Below are 24,087 nucleotides of genomic sequence, written 5' to 3'. Positions count from 1 at the left end.
CTGCAAATGTTACAAGAGACTACTCAAAAATTATGATACTGAGCTTTCAAGCCCGGACACTTTCCCCCCTACCCGAACTCCAAGATACTCATGGTAATGCCTTGCAAACCCTCACCCAACAGCACAAAGTCCAATTCACAGTTGCCAGTTCCTCTATGGCCAAAAGAGAACAGACCACCCCAGTGCATACAGGCTCCTCCATACTGGAGTAAGGACACCAGGGCCAGGTACGCCAATAAAACTTGAGTTGTTTTCTACCACATAAAACAGGGGAGGAATCTACTGATACTTGTTCATTATAGGTAAGAATTCAAAACCAACAGGTAGATAGGAGACATCAGGCACTTCACTCCTCATGACTTACAGAAAGAGTTAGACATTTAACGCCTAAGTACTTTGAAAATCCCCATTGATATAATTAGTGCAAAACCAAATAAGAACAAGCAACACAGAAACAAGAGGGGCAGGAAAGCAAGAGAACACAAGTCCATTTAAGGCTGTCAAGTACAAAGATATCACTTCACTTTCACTCAGGAAGCCACTAAGCCAGGACACAGGGTTAGGCAGACCTTTGTTCTCACCAGTACAGCCGCTCTCAAGGTCTCAGGCACAGAAGCTGGGAGGTAACTGGGGTCCACCAGAACCCTTTCTTCTTTCCTTTTTTTTTTTTTTTTTTTTTTTTTTTTAATTTTAGTACAAACCACAGAACAATTTACAAAATGAATTCCCCAACTTCCTCTTGATATTCATGCCCACAGGATTTAAGCTAGGATTTCCAGGAGTTCCTTCTTCCCTCCTGAGACTCTCCTTACATGGAAGAACTTACGTCAAACATTCAAGCTGTGGTACGTAAACCACGTTTTACACCACCTTTACTCCCCAGTACTAACCTCCTTGCTATTCTTCTCCTTCAGGCACCTTTTACACCTCAGTTTTGCCCTGCTCTGAGAACTGTTCCATGAACTGCTTGGCTTTTTACCAGAGACTCCAAAGTGCCATGCTGATCCCCACCACAGAGCCACCCCTCCAAAGACCCCTGCCATTCAGTCCATGCTGGGCTCCATGCTTTCCACAGCTGGAAGAAATTCCACTATGGCACTGAGGAGACCAGAGGCCATAATTTAAGCTATTATTCTACAGAACACTCCCCTGTACTTTTAATTAGGCCTTGATAAAGATAGGGTCCATCATTCTACCTTCCCTCGGCTCCCCTGAAAGAGTTACCATTGGCTATATCTGCAGCACATTTTGGTAAATGCACGAGAAGACACCATTTCCCACCATCTGCATTTCCAGCTCTGCATTTCCCTAATGACCAGCAACGTCCTGGTGCCCACTGCAATGCTTTCCACACATCCTTTCAGTAGCCCCCAACAGGACTGTATCCCAGGCAGTGAAGACAACGAGGTGTATGAACATGCCAAACTTCATTTTGCACAGTAGCTTGGGGCCTGCTGCTGGACACCAAATTAGATAGTGCCATGTTTTGGATGGCTTCTACACCCATGCAGGTACTCAGCAAGAAAGTGCCCTTACGTCATAGGCTCCGGCTTTGATCTGCTGATAGAGTTTGTGCTGATCTTCATCCCAAAAGGGAGGGTACCCCACTAGTAATATGTACAGAATCACTCCTGGGAGGGAGAGACACAGATACACTATGGTTAGGCTAATATGCCAATTATTCCTTCAGCCCTCTTCCTTCCCCAAGGCAATGACAGTCCCCAAGACAATGATTGCTCTATATCTTCATTTGCCATCACATTTAGCCCTCCAAGATAGAAAAAGACAGTACAAAGCTCTCCTCTGCTAAACCTCACCCTGGCACTTCATGTTCAGTGCTTAATGACAGCTGCCAGGAGCTAGAACAAGGTGCATGATGTCCTTCTACCCTCTTCTGGCTATCATGGCTGGTGAGCCACAACTCCCAGCTGCTCTCAGAATAAAATGAAGCTACATAACCTGGGGTTGCTGGGCAGCAAGGGACTTCTAGGAAGGACTATGTTTTTAGATACTTACTGAGCATGGTCTTGGGACAAAAGTGACACTGACAAAGCTAATACTCCTGGCCTGCAGAGAACCATTTAGTCCATGTCAGGCAACACTGATATTGCATATCTTTAAAGTTATCGGTCCCAGATACATTTACACTTCATTTTTTCCTTTTAAAAGATTGGCTCTCTTCAGTATTTCATCTTCTACATACTTAATGTAATAGGAAATTCCTACAGTTATCTAAACAACTGACTCTGCAAAGCACAGACAGGTCCTATCTCTTGAGTCAAATGAGTTCAGCCTCCAATATTAACTCCATCTATACAAGGTGCTTATCCTCAAGTTGCCTTCATCTCTCCACCCAATAAGAAGGAGCACTGCACACCCTCCCAGCAATAGGTTATACGGAATTGCTCTTCTACATGAAACAATGTTGTTTAAGTGTAAAATGTTTTGACAGAATCTTACCACATGCCCATATATCCACTGGTTTTCCATAAGGATCTTTTCTTAAGACTTCAGGGGACAGGTAGCCTGGAGTGCCAGCAAACCCTGCCAGGAAATGGATGATATGAAGTACTTACAGTACTCAAGCAGAAGGGATCTTGCCATATCACAAAATCCACTAGTGGTAACCAACAAATTCCAAAACCCACTTCCCACCCTTCATCTCATATTTATTAGAGCTACCCCTTGGTAAACCAAGAGGGGAAAAAAAAAATAAAGAAAATCAGATGGGATCAAGTGTCTATGTATTGCAGGAAAAACAGAAAAGAAAAAGGGACCGTGTCAATCAGCTGGGCACAGGCTCGTATGCTAGGCCTTATATCACCGTTACATAAAATGGCTTGGAGTTTGAAAACACAAGACATGGATGGGACACATCTGATTGCCAGATGGTGTGGGCAGACCAGGAGAAGCAGCCTTTCCTCCAGAATCTCCGCAGCACTGCAGAGTCTTGGAGTTGATGTTTAGCCTGAAAAGGTCTCATTTTTAATTATGTTTTAGCTAAACAATAAGGCCAGATACAAATGTGCCCAAGGAAGGCCAGGTCAAATGCATTTCTGTAAAATGACCAAACAGAATTCCAGATGTCTACACTCCTGAGCAATAGGGAAGTTCAGATCAGGGTCTAAACTTAGCAGCTGCATTCATCTCTGACACTAGCATCTACTGTAAACCAAGAAGAAAAACAGAGAAATACATAGCCATCTTTTCTGTCTTTATTTATCATATGCTTTCCTCTACTGCACCTAGGCTTCTGCCCAAGGACCCATAGGCTGAGATGCTTGGAAAGGAAGCAGCAATGCCAAATACACACAAGCGTGCTGGAAGAGCTGAGAAAAAGTACTCGGGGGGGTACAACTCAACCAGCCACTAGGAAAGGGGGGAGCAAAAGTGAGAAGCTCAAACACTCTTACCAAACCAGGCCTGCTGCTCTCCCTGAACTTCTATAGCCAGTCCGAAGTCAGCCAGTTTGACAGCAGCACCCTTACATTTACTTGCCAGTAGTAAATTCTCAGGCTGGGGAGAAGAAAGAAAAAGGCATAAGAATGAAAGACTGACATCCTCGTTAAAGCCTCCTACCTCAGTATTCACATCATTAAATTCAATCTGCTGGCTGAATTTAGCAGGTATGTACTAAAGCTGTTCAGGTGAAGGGAGAGCAACAGCAACAAATGGCTCTGACCTAGAGTGGCAGAAAATCCTTAAGTCTAACACAAACACTCTATGGGAGCCAGAGCCTCTCCCAACCCAGCCCATAAATTACATGCTGACACCAGAGGGCACTGGCAGTACAGTTCCTGCAGCACAGAACTCAAAACTTGTTTCTGTCATCCCAGCAGAGAGTAACTGGGGTGGGAGGGAGGGAAGGGGCAGGAGATGCAGTAGATAAAATCTGCAGTGATGTTTCTCCCCATGAACATTACACAGGCCCCAAGGCACTGGAAAAGTAAATATGACGTTAATAAGGGCTGCCAAATACAGCACCATAATGTGGGAAGGCATCATCTGGATAGGCAGTAGCTTTCATTCCTTACAGAAAAACCTCAGCCTCAAACTGGCATAAGCAGCCCAGCAGTGAGTATTCTTGTAAGCTGTTTTTTCATGGTACACATTTACAGCAGCATAAAATATTCTGTCTTGCTACTGCCACCATCACCTATATGACAAGCAGCCATGTCACTTCCCCCATTTGCCAGGAAAGGGAGACAGACTTTTGCCCCTCACATGAATCTCACTTGAATCATAATTCTGTTGTGTTCCAGCAGAGGACTCCAGCAGAAGGCTTAACACAACTCCACAAACTGTACTGAGAATCAGCAGCTTCCTCTGAAGCACCAGAGCAACTAGTTACATGGGACTCTCTGAAACCCCAAAGCCTTTAAGGTGGTGCCTATTACAGCTCTGCAGGAAATGCAACTTGTAGACAGGCAGGACAAAAGTGATTTCTCATCCTATCCCCTTCTGATCATTTGTGCAATTCCTATCAACTAAAGTTTTTAACCAAGTAAGACAGAAGCCTAGAAATCCAGAAACAAGAGCTTGTCTCAGTTTCATAAATCTGATGAAGGTCTTTTTCTGCAGCCTGCTCACCAGTTTCATAGCACAGCAACCCTCTGTCCCTGTTCTGCCTGACAGGAACAAGATGCTCATTCACCTGCCTTAAAGTACTGGGCATGTGCCTTGCATCTGCTTTGAACGAAGGGAAAACAGCCTTGTCCATCACAGTCCTTGCCATAAGCAGCATGGAAGGAAGGGGAACTGGGTTTCAATACATTTGGATGCCACTGGCTTTTTACTATATAGCAAGTGGAAAAGATTGTGTTTAGTCAACCTACACTGATGAAAATTCACCAGCATTAACAAGTCCCTAAAGCAGAAGACCAATGAAGTCTTCTGAAAATCCCTCCTGACTTCAGATCACACCTGGGCTTGGCTTGACTAAGGAACAGTGAAATTTAGGGCAGGCTTGTGCTAGCTAAGCACTATTTGCTTCTAAAATACAGCTACAAACACCTTAAGACTAATGGTGCTTATCCATGTGCATGTTTGTCAACATATGGGTTGTCTGAGGTCTCACATACTTTTTGGTAAGGATGTGAACGCATTCCCTAATTTCTTACGGTCCCTATGGGCAGCTCAACATTTAAAGTTCTGTAAAAGCATGGCAGCCAAAAGACAGGCTTGTGAGAGGGAGGTGCAAAAGACAAAACTTCCCTTGAAGCAAGCTCTGCAGTTATTACACACTGATTCTGAAAGCCAAGTTTTTGGCAAGGAGTTAAATATTAAATAAAGGGCACAGGATCTTTTACTGCTAAAAGGAATGGCTACTCCTCAGGCCTGGATGGTTTCAGTGAATCAGAGCAAGCAACAGGAGAAACACATTAACTACTACAGTGGGGAGTGTCTAACAGCTGACAAGTTCTAAACAAGTTCACAACTTTCACACAAACAAAACTTGGGAAGCAAAACAGATTATACCTGCACACAGGATGCAAAGGAAAGCTTAAACCATCCTGTACTGGAAAACACTACTGATTTTCATAGAGGCCTTAATTTTGGACAGTAGTGCCTCTTGGAGGCTGTTTTCTCAAGAGCAGGTGTCAGCTCTAATCCAGAGCAGCCTTTCCACAGTAGATCACTTGCATCTTTTTCACAGTGCTCTGAATCAGAAGGCCAAAAGTGTTGCATGGGAGTATGCCAGAAACACTAAGGGTTAACAGCTGTCCACTAGATCAAAACACTGGGGGAAACACTGCCACCGAGCTTGCAACATGCTTTTACCTTGCTCTCTGCAAAATATTCTTCTACTCTTCCCCTTATGCATTGTGTAACAAACCAAAACCAACATTAGTAGCAGGTGTCATCCTGCATTAATTTAACTGGACCACTGGTGGCCATCACCATTCCCACTTTAGACAGAGAAGGCTGCAGGGCAGGCAGACCTTCCCGCACAAACCTCTTCATTCTGGAGCCTGCCCAGCTCCCAGTACAGCTGGCACTGCGTGGGAAGGGAGTTTAAGTAACTACACTGTGGGGACTCTGGGTCTATAAATGTGTTATAATGTGGCAAATGGTTGATTCACCCAGTGTTTAACTGGCCAGCAGTTTTGGTTTTAGATTAAAAGTGCTTCTACTGATGAGAGAAGAAAGAAATGACATGAAAAATTCTTGTTGTGCATCTCTGCCCTAGCCCAATGGCATGTGTTTGGAAACAGTGCAGAATAAAAATATACATGCTCTGTGTAGACAAACTCATCCTGGCAGATTGAACAGAGATTGCTCCAGGTCTCTAGAGATCTCTTCAATGGCAGACTAGAAAGTGTCCTTCATTATAATGAATCCTACCCAAGTTTCTCTGAAAGCCTATTGCACTCCAAGGTTCTCTACTCCATCCTGGAGCTGCCTCAGAGAGGCTGAGAGCTGGCAAAGTTCATGAAGACTGAAAACTTCCTCAGGAGTTCAGCACACCCTCTAGAAAACTTTGAAGGAGTGAATTTGTGCTTCAGGAACCCCTGAGCCTAGTTCAAGTAAAAAAACCCCTGCCAGCTGGCAACACAGTATTCCTGTCTTGCCTCTTCCAATGATCCCCTGGCTGCTCTCCTCAGCCTCTGTGGCACGGAGGAAATATTACCTTCAAGTCCCTGTGCACGATATCATGCTGGTGAATGTGATTCACACTCTCCAGTATCTGATGAATACAGTGGCTGTAAGATAAAGGGAGAGACACACAGAGTTATGCACACACATACATACACTTGGCATCTCATCTCATCCCAGAACTATTTCCCTAACTTTTATATTTGTACCAGGAGAGTTCAAGACCCCAGGCTGAATCCCTTCATCATGCCCACTGGATGCCACAGCTCAGGGCTGTCACAGCTGGACACGCTCAGCCCCCTCAGCAACAGGATGCTAAACATCCTATGTATAGCAGGACCACAAAGCCTCTCTTCCTACCTCCCATCATGTCCTTCCTTTCCTCCACATCACACTAAGCATCTCACTTGTTCCTTCAGCCAACAGTGTCCACCCCACACAGGAGAACCAAGGCACTCGAGTATCTGCAAACAGCAGTCGAGATTGGGCAAGCAAGACCCAATCACTCCGGGAAACATTCAGCTGGGCTAGTCCCAAGCAAAGAATAAACTTTTAGAGAGCAGCAGCCTCCGCTGGCAAATTCAGGATGATGACTCCTGGGCGCCTGCCAGTTTGCAGAGCTTTCAGAGAAGCATCTCGAGCACTTTGCATACACAATGTGCACACACACCCGCTTGCTGGGTGCCTTTTAAGTACAGATCCCACTTAAGGGGTTAGTGATCTGAAAAGCAGACTCATCCCCTGTTAAGTGCAGTATGCTGCACTCCCCCACCTCACAGAAAACCGTGTCTCTGCCACTCTCACTGCTGTAACCACAGGGGCAAAAGCAAGATGTTATTTACACCTGTTGCATAAGGACATTGCAACACACTCATGGGTGACATTTCTGGTTGAAAACATCTCTGCTGCTAAACATTTACTCAGCTCCCAAGGGTGAATGTGGAATGGAGCAGGGATTTTGACAGCTATGGCTGGGCAGTAAGCACCCAGATGTAGGCAATTCAGATGGGTCTGTGTCCTCACTGCAGGGTTGGTCAGCCCCCTCACCAAATTCTACAAATCTATGGGGAACAAATTTGAAATGAGTGAAATATTTGACAGAACAGACATTGGCTACTGGAAAAGATGGCAAGAGAGTGAGGGAAGAAAGAGGAGAGGAGGTATAGCACTGTGTATTTGCTACCCCCACCCCTCCGGAGCTGGCAGTACAATCCTCAGGGTCGGAGTCCATGAATATCTTCCTGCTCCCAAAACAAAAATGTATAATTAGAACAGAGCTGAGTCTGAGCGAGAGAGATTTTCTGGCCAAAAATGGCAAAAGTGTGAGGTGTCCCAGGCGAGCCAAGCGCGGCAGATTGGCACGGACCTCACTCCCTTGCTCTCCCAGCCTGCTCTGGAATTCAGCTCGGCATGGGGAGAGAAAGGGAGGAGTTTCACTCTGTCATCTTGTGGGCACTGTGAGACCTGGCCAACTGACAGTCGGAGAGCTGAGCACCCTGAGGAAGGCTCACAGAGCAACAGACCATCCTCCATTTCTACTAACCCTGCCATAATTTTCCAGAGCACTGTTGGTCACTGCCAGCTCTTAACCATTTCAGGGAATAGGCACTGGCAAGAGGGACGGGGGAAAGATGATGATTGGTAACTTCAATACTTCCCAACTTCAAGGCAGAACAGCTTGAGTGACTGTGTATCTGACCAAGATGCTGTGCCTACAACATGTGTACAACCCACTGAAAACATCTACAGGGCTCTCAGACCTATTGCCAGGAGCTCCGTCAAGAGATGATGAGCTCACTGGCCTTCCCCATCAGCTCATGGTGGAGCGTGCAGTGTAACGCCTCATTTGAAAGCATCATGCAATGACCAGAAGACGGAGGCTGTAAGCATACCACAGGGAAAGCAAACAAGTGCCCACAGACTCTGCAACAGTACCTACACTAACACACCGGGTCATGCTCTTTCCTTCCTTGCACTCACTATGATCTTTCTCACAGTACTACCTACGAAGCTCACCCTGCAGCAGCACACCCGACTCCCTTCTTACCCCTCTCATCTCACAGCTCCCCTAATTCCTGTTCCAGCAAGGGTTAAGAACACAGGTGCAGAGTAAGCAGGGGTGAAATGTCACCACTGGGCCACTCCCAGGCCCTGCTAAAGCAGAACAGGAGCTGCCTAATCCCAGTTTCAATTCCAAATGTTTCATGTCCAGCAGACGGACGGGTCAGAGAACACCCTCAGCTACTGCTGCACAAAACACCCAACCCTGCACAAACAGCAAAGGGACAAGCACAGGTCACTTCAGGAAGCTCACACATGGAAGAGAAGGGACACGCTCAGAAAAAGAAGGGCATAACTCTAAATCTTTTTAATATTAAAATATAAAGGTTGCTCTCTCATACTGTGCCTTTTCTCACTGTGCCAACAAGCTCACAGTCAGAGAAGGCTTCCATAGAAACATAGCCTCCAAAGCCCCCTCTCCCCCTGCCCCATAAACCATTACCTAGACACACGCAAATTGAATGTGTCTGCCCAACAGCAATGGCACATCACTGGAACCCCTACTAGGAGAAGGCAGAGGCCAAGCAGGCAGCACTCTCACAGCCACATGACAGCTCTCCCCTACGTTTGCTCACGAAGGACACACTGTCACCACCCACCAGAAAGGTCAGGCAGACAAAGACACTAGCAACGGGTCTCCCAGCAAAGAGTACAGCGTCTGCAAGTGGCAGAGACAGCAGTGTCTGCAAGCAGCAAGGACGAGAGCTGCAGTGAGGCAGGCTGTCTGGTGACAATAGTTTATCCTAATAGCAGAAAGAGGAATCGTTTTTTCCAGATGGGGAGCAAGAGTGTCAGAACAAAGCCATGCACAGAACAGCAGTCAGGGAACTCATTCCACTTGCCAACACACGTGGCACATACACAGAAGGGTCTGGAAACAGTCTTACCTGGCATCTGCTTCACTGTAGTATTCTCTGGCAACAATATCCTCAAAGAGCTCCCCACCAGTAACCCTGGAGCACAGAAGAACAAGGAAGGTTACAGAGCCCATGCACTTCTAGCTCAATGCTGCACGGGACGTACACGGCCACCCGTCTGGGCCCCTTCCCACAGCCTGTGTGGGGATCTGCAGCACAGGAGTGCCAGGGCAGAACTCCACCACCACAGCACCAGCCACTGGTATGCCCATGTCCCTGACCCCTTGGACTGCCATTTCACCAGCAGTGTACAGGACACTGTTGACACACTGGGCACAAATTGCCCATGCACCTCTACAGAGCTTAGTATGTGCTAAGCTTGGGCAGAATACCCCTGCTCTGACCCCCTCCAGGCTGCCTCAGAGACAAAAGTCGAACAGCCTCCCTATACAGGATAGCTATCTTCTGCCATCCCACGCTTACACCTGCTGCCAGGAGCCTTCCTGGTCCATCCCCTACCACACAGTCAATGGATTTTTGTCAAATAGGCCAGAGGTATCTACAGGTCTCAAAAGAGAAAGGGAGAATTATATTAATGCAGGTGCTTTTTATTCCACTGTTAGTCAACCATCCATGTGCCTGTACTACTGGTGAAGCATCAAAGCCAAAGACAGACACTTACAGATCAAAGACGAGGTAATGGAAACCTTCTTCTGAAATACTGTCGTGGAGCCGCACTGCAAAAACATAATCAAGAAATGCTGATTTACAGAGCACGTAGCAAATATGACACTTCACAAATCAAACCCATGCACACAACCAAGCTCTCCCTCAACCCAATCAGTTTATTAATTCCCTATGCCCTTTGCTTTGTGTGCTCATTTAGCGACCTATTTCCTTCCGTTATCTCAAAGGAACAGATGGGTGTCCTTCACATACACCCACCTCTCCCCAGCGTCAAAACAAACTCTAAATATCTTTGACCTCCTGTTCGTTCTCCTCCTCTAATGCTTCAGTACCCTCCTTTCAACATCTGCCTACTCACGTTTTGCCATCTCTCCCCACCCATTCTTATTTCCCAGAACAAACGCTTTTCAGAATCTACAAACAAGCCCCCAGACCAAAAACTGACTTCCGACCCCACCTGCATGTCAGTGCCATTGATCTCCCTTCTGCTTTTCATCTGTAAAGCTCCATGAAGTTCCCTCCTTTTACTTTCTTTTCCTCACTTTGTTCTGACTTACAACCCAAATCCTTACCCAAAATTCAGAGTCAGTTTCTTGTCTTGTTTTTTCTGACTTGTTACCAGAGATCACATTCTGATCACATTCCCCTTCTCAAAATTTCATCCTCCTCCAGCTTCTTTACCTATCCCCCTCTAGTTCTGCTCCTATTGCTTAAATTAACCTTCAACTTTTTTCTTTCCTTGTCCTCTTTAACCTGCAGGACCGGGGTTGCCCCCATGATGGGACACTATACTCTGGTATTCTGGGGTCTCTGGGGCTCTGTCTTCCTTTCCCCATGTTACACATGGAAGTAACTATTGTATCTATGCAGCCAGCACAGTGCCATTTCCTCCTGTCTGAATCAAAATCTCAATTTCTTTGGTGTTTCTTGGATACCTAGGCACTAATTCTAATCCAAGAGGTGAAACTAAGCCCTTAATTTCATATTGCTACTTACTCCCTACTTTTTGCTTTTCTCCCCTGCTGGAAAACTTAACTATTTTCCCTGCCAATCAGAGTCACAAGTTAGCACCCCTATTTGACTCAATTCCTAAATCCTCACACACTGACTAGGATAAGTTCTCTTCTTCACATGACCTTTTGACTCTTTCCCTGTTGATTCACCCAACTAAAGCAACTAGCTGAGACTAGACTGGGTCTCAGTCACTGTAACACCTTGTAATCGAGTATTGACTAAAGTAACATTACTGTTCTCATCCCGACAAGAAAAATCGCATTATCCTGCTCTGTCACTTTAATGGTACCTTTGCCTCTCTTCCCTGTCTTCCATTCCCTTCCATACAAAATACAGCTGACCTGTCTTGACTTTTCCCAACATCATGATTTTCTCTGCCAGTAACAAGAGGTCAGTTTGCACCTCTTATTGGCACATAACATCAGCTACCATCACCACCTTGGGAATCTTTCAAACTAGCACTTGGCACATGCTCCTACCTCATATGGAACAGCTTTTGCAAATGTTCTCAGTGCTCTCCTCTAATCCTCCTTGCAACTCTCCTTTGTTAAGGCACCCTTCCATATGTACACAAACACACAGAAACTCAAAATTGAGAGAGGCACTGATGTGGAGAGACCACTGCCAGTACCCTTCCTAGAAGTATCTAATTCTTTCCTTATTCTTGCTGCCTGTACTTTCTTATGTTTTTCCTTCCTTTATTTACAAGCTCTCTGGGCTGGACCATTTGACCAATTTCCTTTCCTTAGCATTTCTACTGCATCTAACCACAGGGGTTTGGGAGGAGCACTCCACCCAGCATAATGCTGCAAATAAGCCAGTACAGTCAGAGTACTAGCACAGCAGGTGTTTCAGAAGCTACACGCTGTTCCTACAGCATGAAAACAGAGACACATCACCTTTAAGAACTATGTTCCTCCAATCATTCACTGCAAAAAAATTTTCTTCCAAACAAGCAGTTTTAGTTGGTTTTGTAATAACTTCATTGCAATACAACTTCGTGTTTACAAGAAAACTTGCCTCCTGAGCACTTGACAGAAACCAGCAGAGGTGGCATTACAAAAACACAAGCAAGAAGAAAGGTATTTCCTAGAAGGAAAGATTTCCATTCAAGTCTAGAAACAAGATGAAATAGCTGAAACAGACACTTGGATTCCCAGTGCAGGGCAGTTTTCACTCCAGTGCACAAGACTATTTGAGGTGAATGCAGGAGACAGGCACATGAATAAGAGCTGAGGCTCAGGATGCAGGCAAAAGCCTGTGAAGAGACCAAATAAAGAGGGAAAAGATGGAGAAACTTCAAGGAAAGCTGAATGTGCTAATAAAGTCATGTCTGGTGATGCTCAGTGTGCATGAAAAAGCATTCTTCTTCCTCTGGCACCTGACAGGTCACTGAAGTGCTGCAAGAAACACCAAGCAGAAAGACAGAGTAGGAGCACAGTCACCATCAGGCTGAGAGCAGAGGCCATGAAAAGGGAACAGCAAACACATCTGCAGGTAGAAGTGAGAAATAGCGTATGATAAACTTTGATGCAAAGATGCAGGCAGCAAATTACATCAGAAAATAAAACATAAATGAGCTGATTGGTGCTATTTCTTTGTCCTGAGAAAAGCAATTCTGTCAGATACATTATGAAGAGGGAAGGAAGTAGCAATTCAGGTGGCAGATACTGGCAGAGGCAGCAGAAAGAGCCTTCAAGGATAGTAAAACACTATTTGCATCCTTAGGTGAGGAACCATGGCAGGAGGACAGAGACAGTTCATAAATACTGACATCACCCTAGGGCTACACAGCAAAAGAAGGCCTTGGAGGCAGGACACAGGTCATTAACTTAACAAGGGAGCTCCTTCCTCACCATGGCCCAGAGCGATGTGGGAATAAAATCTGCCCAGGATTTAATCTGTTGAGGTAACAAAGCTCAGGGAGTAACAGTAGAACAGCAAAACCCAGAAAAGTTATCGGAAAGATGACAGTAGGCCCCACCACCCTGCATGGGAATCATTAGGAACAGCTCAAAACATTAGGCTTAAAGTGTGGAGGGTGGCAGCAATGAGGGGAGTCAAAAAGGGTGAAGAACAGCCTGAATATACCAAAACTCTTGTGACTTTGAATTCCATCCCACACCTGCTTCATACCAGTGCTTACAGGAAGAAACAAAAGCAATACCCAGTAGCAGCACAGCAAGACCACCCATTGCCCTTTTACCCTAATGTTTTGCTTACCCACCCTCCTGCAGAGCCACAAGAGCCTTCCTGACCAGCAAGGATACTGCAATTGGCAGCTCTGATGCCATGGTTCACTCTGCTGACACACAAGTTAAAATGCTCTGCTTTCTAATATAGTGCTAACTACCAGGGACTGTCACCTTAAAAACATGATCTGCCTTTTCCAAAACCATTCAGCCAGCCCATGCGATGGCATATACTCAGAAGTAACTCCACTACCTTTAGCTCATGTCAAGAATAAAAGCATTTAAAAAGTTTCTTGGTCTCCTCTCCACTTTGGTTTATAAATATGATCCACATTGAGTTAACATTCATCATAAAGATACACAAACATCAGAAACCACCTGATACCTCCACCTTCCAGACAGTATAGAGCCCTCTTTGCTTTAAAGATGTCCTTTGCGAGCACTCTCCACCTGAAGGCAAGACACAGGTTCCTAAATGGCCAGTTCCAAGAGTGGGCTGTCCTCTGTTTCAGACATTTTGCCATGAAAAGGAGATCCCATTTGTTCCACAGGATGCTGGTCCTGACACATCATCTAACATCGCCATTACTACCACAAGTTCAGCTTCAGCCAAGCAGTTGAGCAGAGACCACATAGGCTGCTCATACCTGTGTAACCTGTTGACACGAGAGGGTGAAAAATATAATCATATGTAGATGCTGGAGGGTGAAGGATTCCCCAAAACTGACTATCCATAAGAAAAATGAAGAATTAAAAGTATTCATCCAGTTAACTTTTTCTTCAAAAATATTACAGAACCCTTTTTTTTTTCCTCTCCTCAGGGAAGCAGTGATGTCTATGCCTAGTGCAGCAGGCTAGACAAACACACACATCACAAAAAGAGTCCCAAGTCACAGCAACAGGCAAGCTGCACAACAGCAACACAGGGTCTTCCAAATGACCAAACTACGGAAGAGTCTAGTACTTGCCAAGGAACCTGATCTCACTATTCACCAGAAGATGAGATAAATTATTTCTATTAACTGATTCTGTTGCCCAGAAGCAGGGATTCAAACTGTATTTCCTTCGTAGCCAAACACACTTAACACAGAGATTCTTACAGATGTAGGAAATCTATCCCTGACAACACCACACACAGCCAGGGTCACCTGATGACTGTTCCCATGTCAAAGGTCTCTGATGGATGAAAGAGTGCTTACTACAACGGTTAGCAGGAACAGACAAGGAGAGGGCAGTAAGAAAGAAAACAGAAGCAAGTCAGACAACGAGGCACTAAATCAGTTACAGGATATGGCGAAAGACTGTACCCAAGGTTTTAGCCAGGGCACAGAAAAAAGTACCATCCACACAAAGCACAGACAGTAGACTTCACCAGCACATCTAATTTTGCAAGACTGTCAAGTCTTACAGATAACTTCAGAAATAATAAATAAAAAACCATAGCACTAGTAACCAATGCCAGAACAAATGCTATCCAAAGGAGCAAAATCAGTTACAGACTGTTAGGCAGAAACATCTTCTGCAACATTACCAGCTGGCTGGTCAGCAGAAAGTGCGCATCACCACTTGGGTGATATCTCCAAGAAGCACATATATTCTGGGAGAAATAAGCTGTGGTTCCAGTACAGCATCTCGATGAAACAATGTTTTCAGGAAGACACAAAAAAAGCCTAACTTTGTTCATACACAGTCCTGAATCTGGTACTGTAGTGATACTCCACCAAAGGTAGTAAGAGACTGGTACCTAAAAATGTCCCTCCAACTTTAAATGCACACCTGTAACTCTGCATGGTTAAAGAGCTGCGATGCATCACTACACACAAGGCACAACCTAGGTAACTGGTTTAAGTGTCCTTTTCTTCCTCCCGTCTCCTCTCTAGCCTCATCCTACGTAAAATGATCTTACATGTACAGGAAGCACCTCCCACAAAGTTAGCCTTTTGAAAAAATAACTAACAACAGAAAAACAGTGAGACCAAAACATTCCCTTTCCCCAAAAACTCAGACCTTCAACACTGCCTGATGCAGGTTACACAAATTATTTTCTGTCTTTTGCAGGTGTAAGCATTTGCAAAGAGCATGATACCAGAGCGAGTGGCTCAAGGGGACATGCTGCGACTACTGAACCTAACAACAGTTGGATACCAGGAGTTCAAGCACCTTCTAAGAACATCTGCTGCAAGTATTACTTTTCTCTGCCTGCTGTCTTCAGAGTCTCACTGGAAATCTTGTCTCAAGAACAAAACTTCAAGCTGATACTTCAAAGTGTTTCAAAATCCTAATACATGTAGTTTTTATTTTAGAAATAAATAATACTAATAAACTATGATATTAACTACAGAAAATTAAGCATTTTAGTGAGAAATACCAATGCGGTAACAGTCATGCCATGTGGTTTGCATTCCCTGCCTGAAAAATGTGACCCTGTACAGGCAGCCACAGCTCTCTGATGCCGGAGCATGATATAAAGCAACTGAGCTTAAGAGGAGAATTATACCAGCCTAACAACCAATGCAAATTGCTGCTGAGTCATGCAAAGCAAAACTCTGTGAATGCAAAAGTTGAAGTGAATCATGAAGAAATCAGACAAGAGCTTTCAATTTTTATAAACATTCACCTGAACTACAGGAACATAAGATATTGAAAAGCAACAGGCATCTTATTTTTAAAAGGTCACATGTGAAAGGCCAATTGATACTGGGGTCACAAATACAGATTATGCCTAGCCCAGATTTGGCCCACATCTTCCCTTCACTCTGCCCAGTGTGCTGAATATTACTTTTTTACTCTTATGTCAAGCATAACAGGCCAGAAGCATGTATGCCTGCTACATAAGTCCTAGGATGAACATTCCCGTATATCCCATGTCTACAGCAAACAGTGGAGCAGGGCTGTCCAAGGGCTCAGCTCATGGTTGGGGAAGGCAGGCTCTTGTAACACAGGGTGGTTTCTGACAACCTGCTGCAAGTAAATCTCTGCAAGCAAAGTAGTTACTGAAGTCACCGCAAAAGGCAAGTACACAAGCAGAATTTCACAGGACAATTCCCGTATCTTCACTTTGCAATTACTCATCTCTGCTCAGGAAAAGGTAACATGGGCTGAAATATGCTTGCTCTAACATACGAATGGTCTCTGCCTGTCTTTAGGGACAGTGTTCAAGCTACAGGGTAGGGCAATCTTGTCTGATAAATCTAGGTTCACTGGTGTTCCTAAGTGTGATGCATTTGGATGTTATGGGAACGTAAAGGACACTATTAGTCAACTATCTCTGCACCAACACACATCATGTGCTGTGATTATATAATATTTGGGGCTGTGAAATCAAGTTACCTGTGTTGCAGTACCTGTAGCAGAGCCAATACAAGGCAACAGAGATTTCTGGTTGTCTCCTGGGTCATAGTAATTGCAACGCAGTAACTCTTTCACACAGCCTTAGTAATGCAAACTCAAAAGTGCTCTGGGATCTTCTGGACTGAACAATGCTATTGAAAGGTCAGCCACTCATTAGAAAAAGCCACAGCTTCACTTCTCAGCAGTTTCCAACCAGACATCAGACATTTGCCTGCATCATGGAGAAAGGGAGGAGGTAAGAGATACCACAAGGGGCATATTTCAAGAGACAGTGCATGCCAGAAACAGCAGAATAAAATTGGAGACTAAAACCTGCCTGATGCCCTCTTCCAAAGATATTCTCCAACGTGCCAGGATATGCTGAAACTATAGATACAAATACACGTGGCCCGACAGACTGCAAACTGAGCACTATCGTCCGTGGCAGCACAAGTGACAAGTGAACTGACGCAGGTGGCTACCACCCACTCTCCGCTTCCCCAGCTGCTCACCAGCCTGGGCAGCCAAGATGGGAATTGTCCCACCACCTCCAAGCCTGGCTGCGTGCCAGGATGCTTCCCGCACGGTTCACATCACTCAGGATGCCTGTCCCGCGAGGAGCCACCACCAACCTGAGACTGCCTGTGAGCTGGGTGCTCAGCTCCCACCCCAGCTGTTTCTCTAATTACATTAAACACGCAGAATTCAGCTGCAGCTGCTCAGGCTGCTTCCAAAAGGACTCTCCTTTTAATTAAAAATTTGCTATTAAAAAGCATTAAATTGTGTAATGCAAGTAATCCTCTGGAAATCATCTGTTCCAGCAGCTAATGACCAGCTTTGTTAGAGCAGTAACTAACAGGAGCAGGACAGTTAGCTAACAGGACATCGCATGCTGCTGTTAACCAGTCCCTTAGGAATGTCAACTCTTTTGCTCCTCCTCCTTCCAAATGTGACACAGAGAGGTTACACTATGCTGGATATATACCAGCTTCCTGTAAACTCCCCAAGCCCACAGCGTTTCACACCAATTGCAGTTTTAAAGCTTTGGAAAATGGAAGAGAAGAAGGACTTGTTAACACTCTGCTCCGGTTCAGGCAGAACCAAGCTGCTGCAGGCTCTGCAAAGACAGACAAGGAACAGTCCCAAGGGAGTGTGGAAAGGCACACAGAGGTGTTGGGTTTTTTTCTCCCCCTCACCATTGTTCTCACTGTAACCTTTTTAACACTCTGGCATTAAAAAACGAGGTTAGAGTAGTGCCATTTCTGCCATACAGGGTGCCAAGTCAGGGGAAATTCCCTTCTGCACAGAAATTCACAGCCTAGAAAGAAGTTATAGGGACAACAGTATCTTTCCTGGTAAGAAACTAGTCCTTCCGCAGAGGTAAAAAGCAAAAGTAAAAAACCACAAAGTATTTTGTAAAAACCATTTCAGTGCCAACTAAATGTCATTTTTCCTTTGATTTTGTAATGTCTGTACTGAAAGGCTGAAGTTCAGCACATGATACATAACATTTAGTGTGCCCTACTTAAACATTACATGAGCCAAAAGAGTGCATTAGCAGGAATATTTTCTACTCTCCTGATAACAGCGCAATCACAACCATCCAGAATTGTTATGAATAATTTCTGATTATCCACATACCAGATAAGCAAAGTACTTTAAATAACCACTAGTATTATAGAGGAGCTTCTTCTAAAAACCCCCAAAATAATAACAAGCTGACTTTCCTGGTATCTCGAAGAAAATACATAGAGAACACCCCCACTTTACTAGAATTAATAAAATAAAGATAGAGGCCGTGACAAAGTTAAGGTCTCTCATACAGGCTTTGCAACTTTGTTACACTCATTTCTGCCATCAGGGACAAATCAGGCTTTGGTGTTGCAAAGCAGTGCTCCTGCCCAACCAGGCATGTGTTCTACCTGACATCCCCTCAACCTTGCTGTATTAACCTGATTTTCACAACTGCTTTCTCACATTGCCCAGGAGAGTTATGAAAATCTTGCCTGGTTCAAAAGGCAGGCTGTTGCTTGCACAATTTCAGAGTGCAGCCGTCCCTCTGTCCTGTTTGGTGCTCAGGCAGGGGGAACCCGAAGGAGGCTCCTTCCATTTTCTCAGTGCTATTCTAACTAGAGAGAAGATGGGGAAAGAAAAAAAAAAAAAAAAAAAAAAAGTAGGGGAATCCTCCTCCTCCGACTTTTGCAGTACCTTTGAGTGGACTGAGTTTGGCCATCATCCCACTGTTTGGTTTTTTTAAGGGAATGCTTTCATGCAGATAAGTCTTGCAACTAAACAGGTAAATAATGGATTCAAAATACCTCTTTAGTACAGACCACAAAGACATACAGAACAAATATATCCCCTGGCAAGCAAGAAAATGCAATTGTTAATCCCCCTCAATTTGGGAATGGAGTATCGAGTTTTTCTTAAAACTACAGGAAAAGCTATAGGAAAAGGAAGCTGAAAAAGAAGAAAACAAGAAGTAAATAAACAATAGGTAGTAAAAGAAGTAACTGGGAGAATCAGAATGAGAAATAAAAAGCTGGACTGCCTTGGATTTTCAGGAGCCTCCTCTCAGCCAGACCTGCATGGGCACTCACCTAAATCCCTAACAGCACAAGGACTGGAAATACTAAATGATAACTTGCAGCTCAAAGGCTCAAACTTTCCTGCAGGATTGCACTCTGATACTATGTTTGGGTTTTTTTAGAGTGTTTGGTGGTTGGGGTTTTTTTTCTGGATTTTTTTTTTCTGAGGGGGTGGAGGAAGAGGAGAGCAAGTTAAATTAGGTTTAAGGCCAAGAACATCATTGCTTGGCCTCTTAGGAAGCACAGCAACTTGCTGTCCCCTCAGACAGCCTCATGACACTTCCAAGGAAAATCTGCTCAGTAACTGAGAAAGCCGTAAAGCATAACTCTTGTTACAAGGTCTCTTCTCCCACCATCAGCCTCCGCTTCCCCACACCATCCCCTCTCCACACCAGTTTCACCCAAGAACAGGAGCGGTCCCCCCAGCAATAGAAATCACAGGACAGCAGCTTTAAACAGCTGGCCAGGCATAGGAGCATCCCACTTGGAAATCGCTGAGCTTCCACAGGGCAACAAGCATGGCCAAACCACTGGAGAATCCCCAGCATTTTAACTATTCTTTGCATATAACATCCTTTCCATTCCAATTGCAAAGGCAGTCTGGATGTCTGCATCCAAATGAAAACAAGGAAATCTGCTGTTTACACCAAAACACAGCCTACTTTTTTTTCTTATTCTTCTTAAGGAAGCGATTCAAGTCTCTTGTTAAGGAAAGGTGATAAGAAAACATTCCAAGTGGCAGCAGGGGGGAAAAAAGTGAGGGCCTGCTTATCAAGAGTAGTATCTCAATACGAGGAATGGGCGAACCTGAAGTTATGACTGATACCACTAAGACAACAAATTCAGTATTAGGTCTGCAGACATGATTAAAGCACCCCATTTCCCACTCAGGTTAGTTATGAGCATTGTGGGATTCTCCAGCTGGGCTGCACAGAGAAGCACAGCATCCTTCTTGGTCCTTGCAGCAATTCCCACTTTGACCATAACCAGCATTTAAGGGCACACAAACTGGAGGCCTTTTTTTATACACATCAATCAAAATCACTCCCACGAGACAAAGGTACTAGGAGGACAGACCACTTGTCCAAGAATACAAAACTGAACTAGGCCAAAAGAAATTCTTCTAATTCACAGGAGATTTCTATATCATTTTCTCCCCATTTTAAATAAGAACATGTCCAAAATTGTTGTTCTTGCTGAGAGATGCCAACAGATAGAAGTTAAAATAAAAAGAATTCAGGTGAAAGTATAGTTTGGAGAAAAAGTCAGAAGTAGGAAAAACCTGAAAAAGCAATAACTCTGGTAGATGCTGAAGACAGCATTTCACTACTGCTATAAATTCCCTCAAATAAATTAACTCTGAAGCAGTTCAGCAAAGGATGTGAAGGCAGAAATCAGAAACAGAATTTGGCTTTGGTTCTTGGGCTACTACCAGTCTCTCTTAAAATATGTATTTTCATTATTCTAGACCTAAGTGCATGCAGTTCTTCACAGCAAAGGCTGCCATGAGTTGGGACACAATAACTGGCCAGAAGTGCTCAGTTTGAACTAAAAGCAAAAGATATTAAAGAACTACTTTGTACAGTTGGGTTAAAAATATCCAAGAAAGCATACAGATCATCTGATGACAGATCCAGAGAGGAAGCACATATTTAGACTGGTCTAACAAATAAAATTTAGGAGGAGGAGAAAGACAACACCTAACACCACCGTGGACAAAATGCATGCACAGAGCAGACTTCATGGTGACTAAACAAGACACAACCCTATGCTTGTAGGAGAATACAGGAATACCAGAGAAGAGTTTTCAAATTATGAATGAGGATTTTAATCAAATTTTGCATCATTATTGCTTTGGGAGTCCTAGGACAGGAAAGGTCATGTTCAGCACTGTGCTGAACTTCACATCTGCACTGAACAAGCCCACAAGAAGATACTGGGGTTCCCAGCTCTGTCACTGCTCTAGTATTTGATGGGTAGCAGGAAGCATGGGAAAAAACTGAGTGCTCCCCAGGAGAATCCCTATGTAGTGAATGAATTAAAGGACTGAAAAATCAAATACACAGACTGACTGGAATTAAGTTTAAGCAGAAGACCAAAAGAGCTGTTCCAGTAAGCAAGAGTTGATATTCAATACATTGTAAGTTCAGCTCTACAACAACTAGAAAGCAATGGTGAAGTTTATTTTATCTTAGCCATTGCATAAGCTTCAGTGGCACAATCAGGAAAGTGTCTGCAAATGAAGGATCAGGGCTATGAGTGTGCTTATAGAAACGTGCTTCTTTCCTGCAAAGCAGGGACCAAGGGAGAAGAGAGCCATATCATTTTCTTCTATGTGTTCCTGGATACATGCATGTCAAATGCCCACAAGATTTATAGATAAGTGAATCACTGGAACAGTAAGGGAACAGTAAGTTGTTCAAGAAGTGGAATTCCCCACAGAGCCATGACTCTTGCCAACTTCAACAGGCATTTTATCGGCTTACAAACAGTGGGGTTTTTAATGATGTTGCATTCTGCCTCTCTTTAACACTTCCATATCTTCAGTAATGGGTACATCTTTTTTGCCTTTAAAACAGGGTGAACAAATCACTGATTGATCTCCATTCAATTCTGCTGTATTTGGTGAGCATGGCTGGCAAATGGTTTCCCTGGACCTGAATGCGAAATACTCTAGGAAGTTGTCAGGAGGAAAAAAAAAAACAAGTTGAAAGTTAAGGAAGGAAGTCCTTCCTCTACTGAACTAAAGTCTGAGGTGACCAGCTATAATGGCATATTCAAATGGATGGTTTGCAATGAGGACACGGTACATACCGGGAGTCGGAAATCAGAAAATTGTCTCAAGTCAACTTTCTTCTGTCCAAACAAAAAAACCTTACTGCAGTACTAAGCTCTTAGAAGGATTACTCTACTGTGATTACCTTGGCCATAATGTGCATCTGAAGACAATCAAAACACCCAATTACAGAGCAATAGATGAAGGCATGTTAGGGTAACTCTGGAAGTGGTCATTTCACAAAAGCAACAACAAACAGAAATACCACCATTATTTTGTACCTGGAATAACCTTTATTTTATTGGAGTAGCAGTGTTATGGTCAGTGTGTTGCAGTCCAGAATCTCCATAGCAGAATCAACTGTCTTGCAGCAAATGGACAAGAACCACAAATTCAACAATAGGTTTGCTTTATATCCTGTGTACTGACAGGAGAGAAAAGCAGCTGACCTCATAGTGTCCTAAATTTCAGTCCTCTGCCCCAGACTTACTAGAGGCTCAGGTCACTGTAGAAGAGGCAGGACATGCTGCAACACAGTTTGCAACAAAAACAGTAACAACAAAACTTAATGGGGAAATTAAAGCAAGTGCAAAATTTGCAGAATTCTTCAGGATTGGTGCAGTGTTACTAGCATAGCTCACTCTGAGGCAACACACCAAGCATTCATCCAGAACAGTTTACAACACAGAACGGCAGTAACTAGGTGATTACTAACTGCTAATACAAATTTCAAGGAAAAAACCTACTGCTATGTCAGAACAACATGTTTCCCTTCTATGACAGCGTAACAATTCCAAGGAATGTGGAAGCAGCAATGCATGTAGCATCTGCACTTCAGCAAGGCCTCTGACAGCATCTTACGTGCTATTTGCATACACAATTTAGAATAAAATGTGTGTTCATAACTAGCTTACAATGGTGTATACAACTCACTGAAAAAACATACTCAAAATTGGTAACTGTCAAACTGGAACAATGTATCAAGTGATATCTTTAAGAGTTTGTCCCAAGTCCAACAGTATTCAACAGTGCTATTAATTATCTACATGATGCAATATATGGCATTGCTATTAAAGATCACATCACTGTAGGAGGAGTTGCAACCCTATTACACTATCAGAAGATAAATCAAAATGGTCTTGACAACCTGGGGGGGGGAACCCACAGAGTGGATTTCTCCCTATTTCTTTTAATAAAGACAAATGTAAAGCACACTTCAATAGGAATCCTCGTCTATGCAAGTTGGAAAAATTATTTGCTTGCCAGAAGTTCTGTAGAAAGTAGTATGGAGCAATAACATGTCAGAAAACAAATATGCATCAACAATATAAATGGCAAGTTTCACAGGTTGATGTACAAAACAAGAGTATCTTTGGCAGGACAGGTGAAGCAATTCTTCTCCCTCTAGGCAGCACTGACATGGCCTTAGTTCTCATCTTATGTCCAGTTTTCAGCATCATATTTCTAGAAAGATGAAGCAACTGGCAAGAGTCCAGGAAAGAGGAAAGAAAAAAAAAAAAGACTCGAGGTCTAGAAAACATGACATATGAGAAAAGATTGAAAGAACTGGGTTTGTTTAGTCTGAAGAAAAAGACTAAGAGAGACATGATAACAGTCTTCAAATATGTAAAAGAGTGTTACAAGAAAGAAAAACTACTTTCCACATATACTCCAGATAGAACTAGAAACAACAAGCTAAGATAGCAACAAAGTATTTTTTTTCTAATGTCTAACTGACAGAAAAATTAAACATTTGAAATATTGCCATTAGGGGCTGTGGAAGCATTAAAGGTTTTTAAGAACAAACATGCCTGGAACCAGTCAGGTATAAAAGGTTTCTGCAGGACTGCTGAATGGACCATATGTCTTCTCGATGTTTTATTCAACACACTTTGATTCTGTGTTGCAGGCATAAAACTTAATTCCTTTATTGCTATTTGTGACCACCCGTTGAGTTTAGAATGACTAGTCTCTTTATCTTAAAA

At 43.8% G+C, this 24,087-nt stretch overlaps 1 protein-coding gene across 21 annotated transcripts in view; it reads right to left on the bottom strand.

Moving 5' to 3' along the window:
• The window catches only part of CAMK2G (calcium/calmodulin dependent protein kinase II gamma), a 122,372-nt gene that overhangs the window by 42,583 nt on the left and 55,702 nt on the right, over nucleotides 1-24,087 (bottom strand). For 20 of the 21 annotated variants that reach the window (XR_012623974.1, XR_012623973.1, XR_012623972.1 and 17 more), the window contains 6 exons: nucleotides 10,198-10,252; nucleotides 9,546-9,611; nucleotides 6,632-6,704; nucleotides 3,414-3,516; nucleotides 2,461-2,544; nucleotides 1,537-1,631 (listed from right to left, as the gene is read on the bottom strand). Coding sequence is in view for 18 of the 21 variants with exons in the window: in XM_074830630.1 (XP_074686731.1) it covers nucleotides 1,537-1,631; nucleotides 2,461-2,544; nucleotides 3,414-3,516; nucleotides 6,632-6,704; nucleotides 9,546-9,611; nucleotides 10,198-10,252 (476 nt within the window). In the remaining 3 variants the exon portion in view is untranslated. Of the gene's footprint in view, nucleotides 1-1,536; nucleotides 1,632-2,460; nucleotides 2,545-3,413; nucleotides 3,517-6,631; nucleotides 6,705-9,545; nucleotides 9,612-10,197; nucleotides 10,253-13,793; nucleotides 14,065-16,738; nucleotides 16,891-24,087 lie in introns of those variants that run through there. The other variant, XM_074830621.1, reaches the window with a different exon arrangement.

Source organism: Strix aluco, chromosome 7, assembly GCF_031877795.1.
Source record: "Strix aluco isolate bStrAlu1 chromosome 7, bStrAlu1.hap1, whole genome shotgun sequence".
In the NCBI taxonomy this organism is placed as follows: Eukaryota; Metazoa; Chordata; class Aves; order Strigiformes; family Strigidae; genus Strix; species Strix aluco.
Note: the sequence above shows the minus strand (reverse complement) of the source record. Positions and strands in the feature narration are given on the sequence as shown.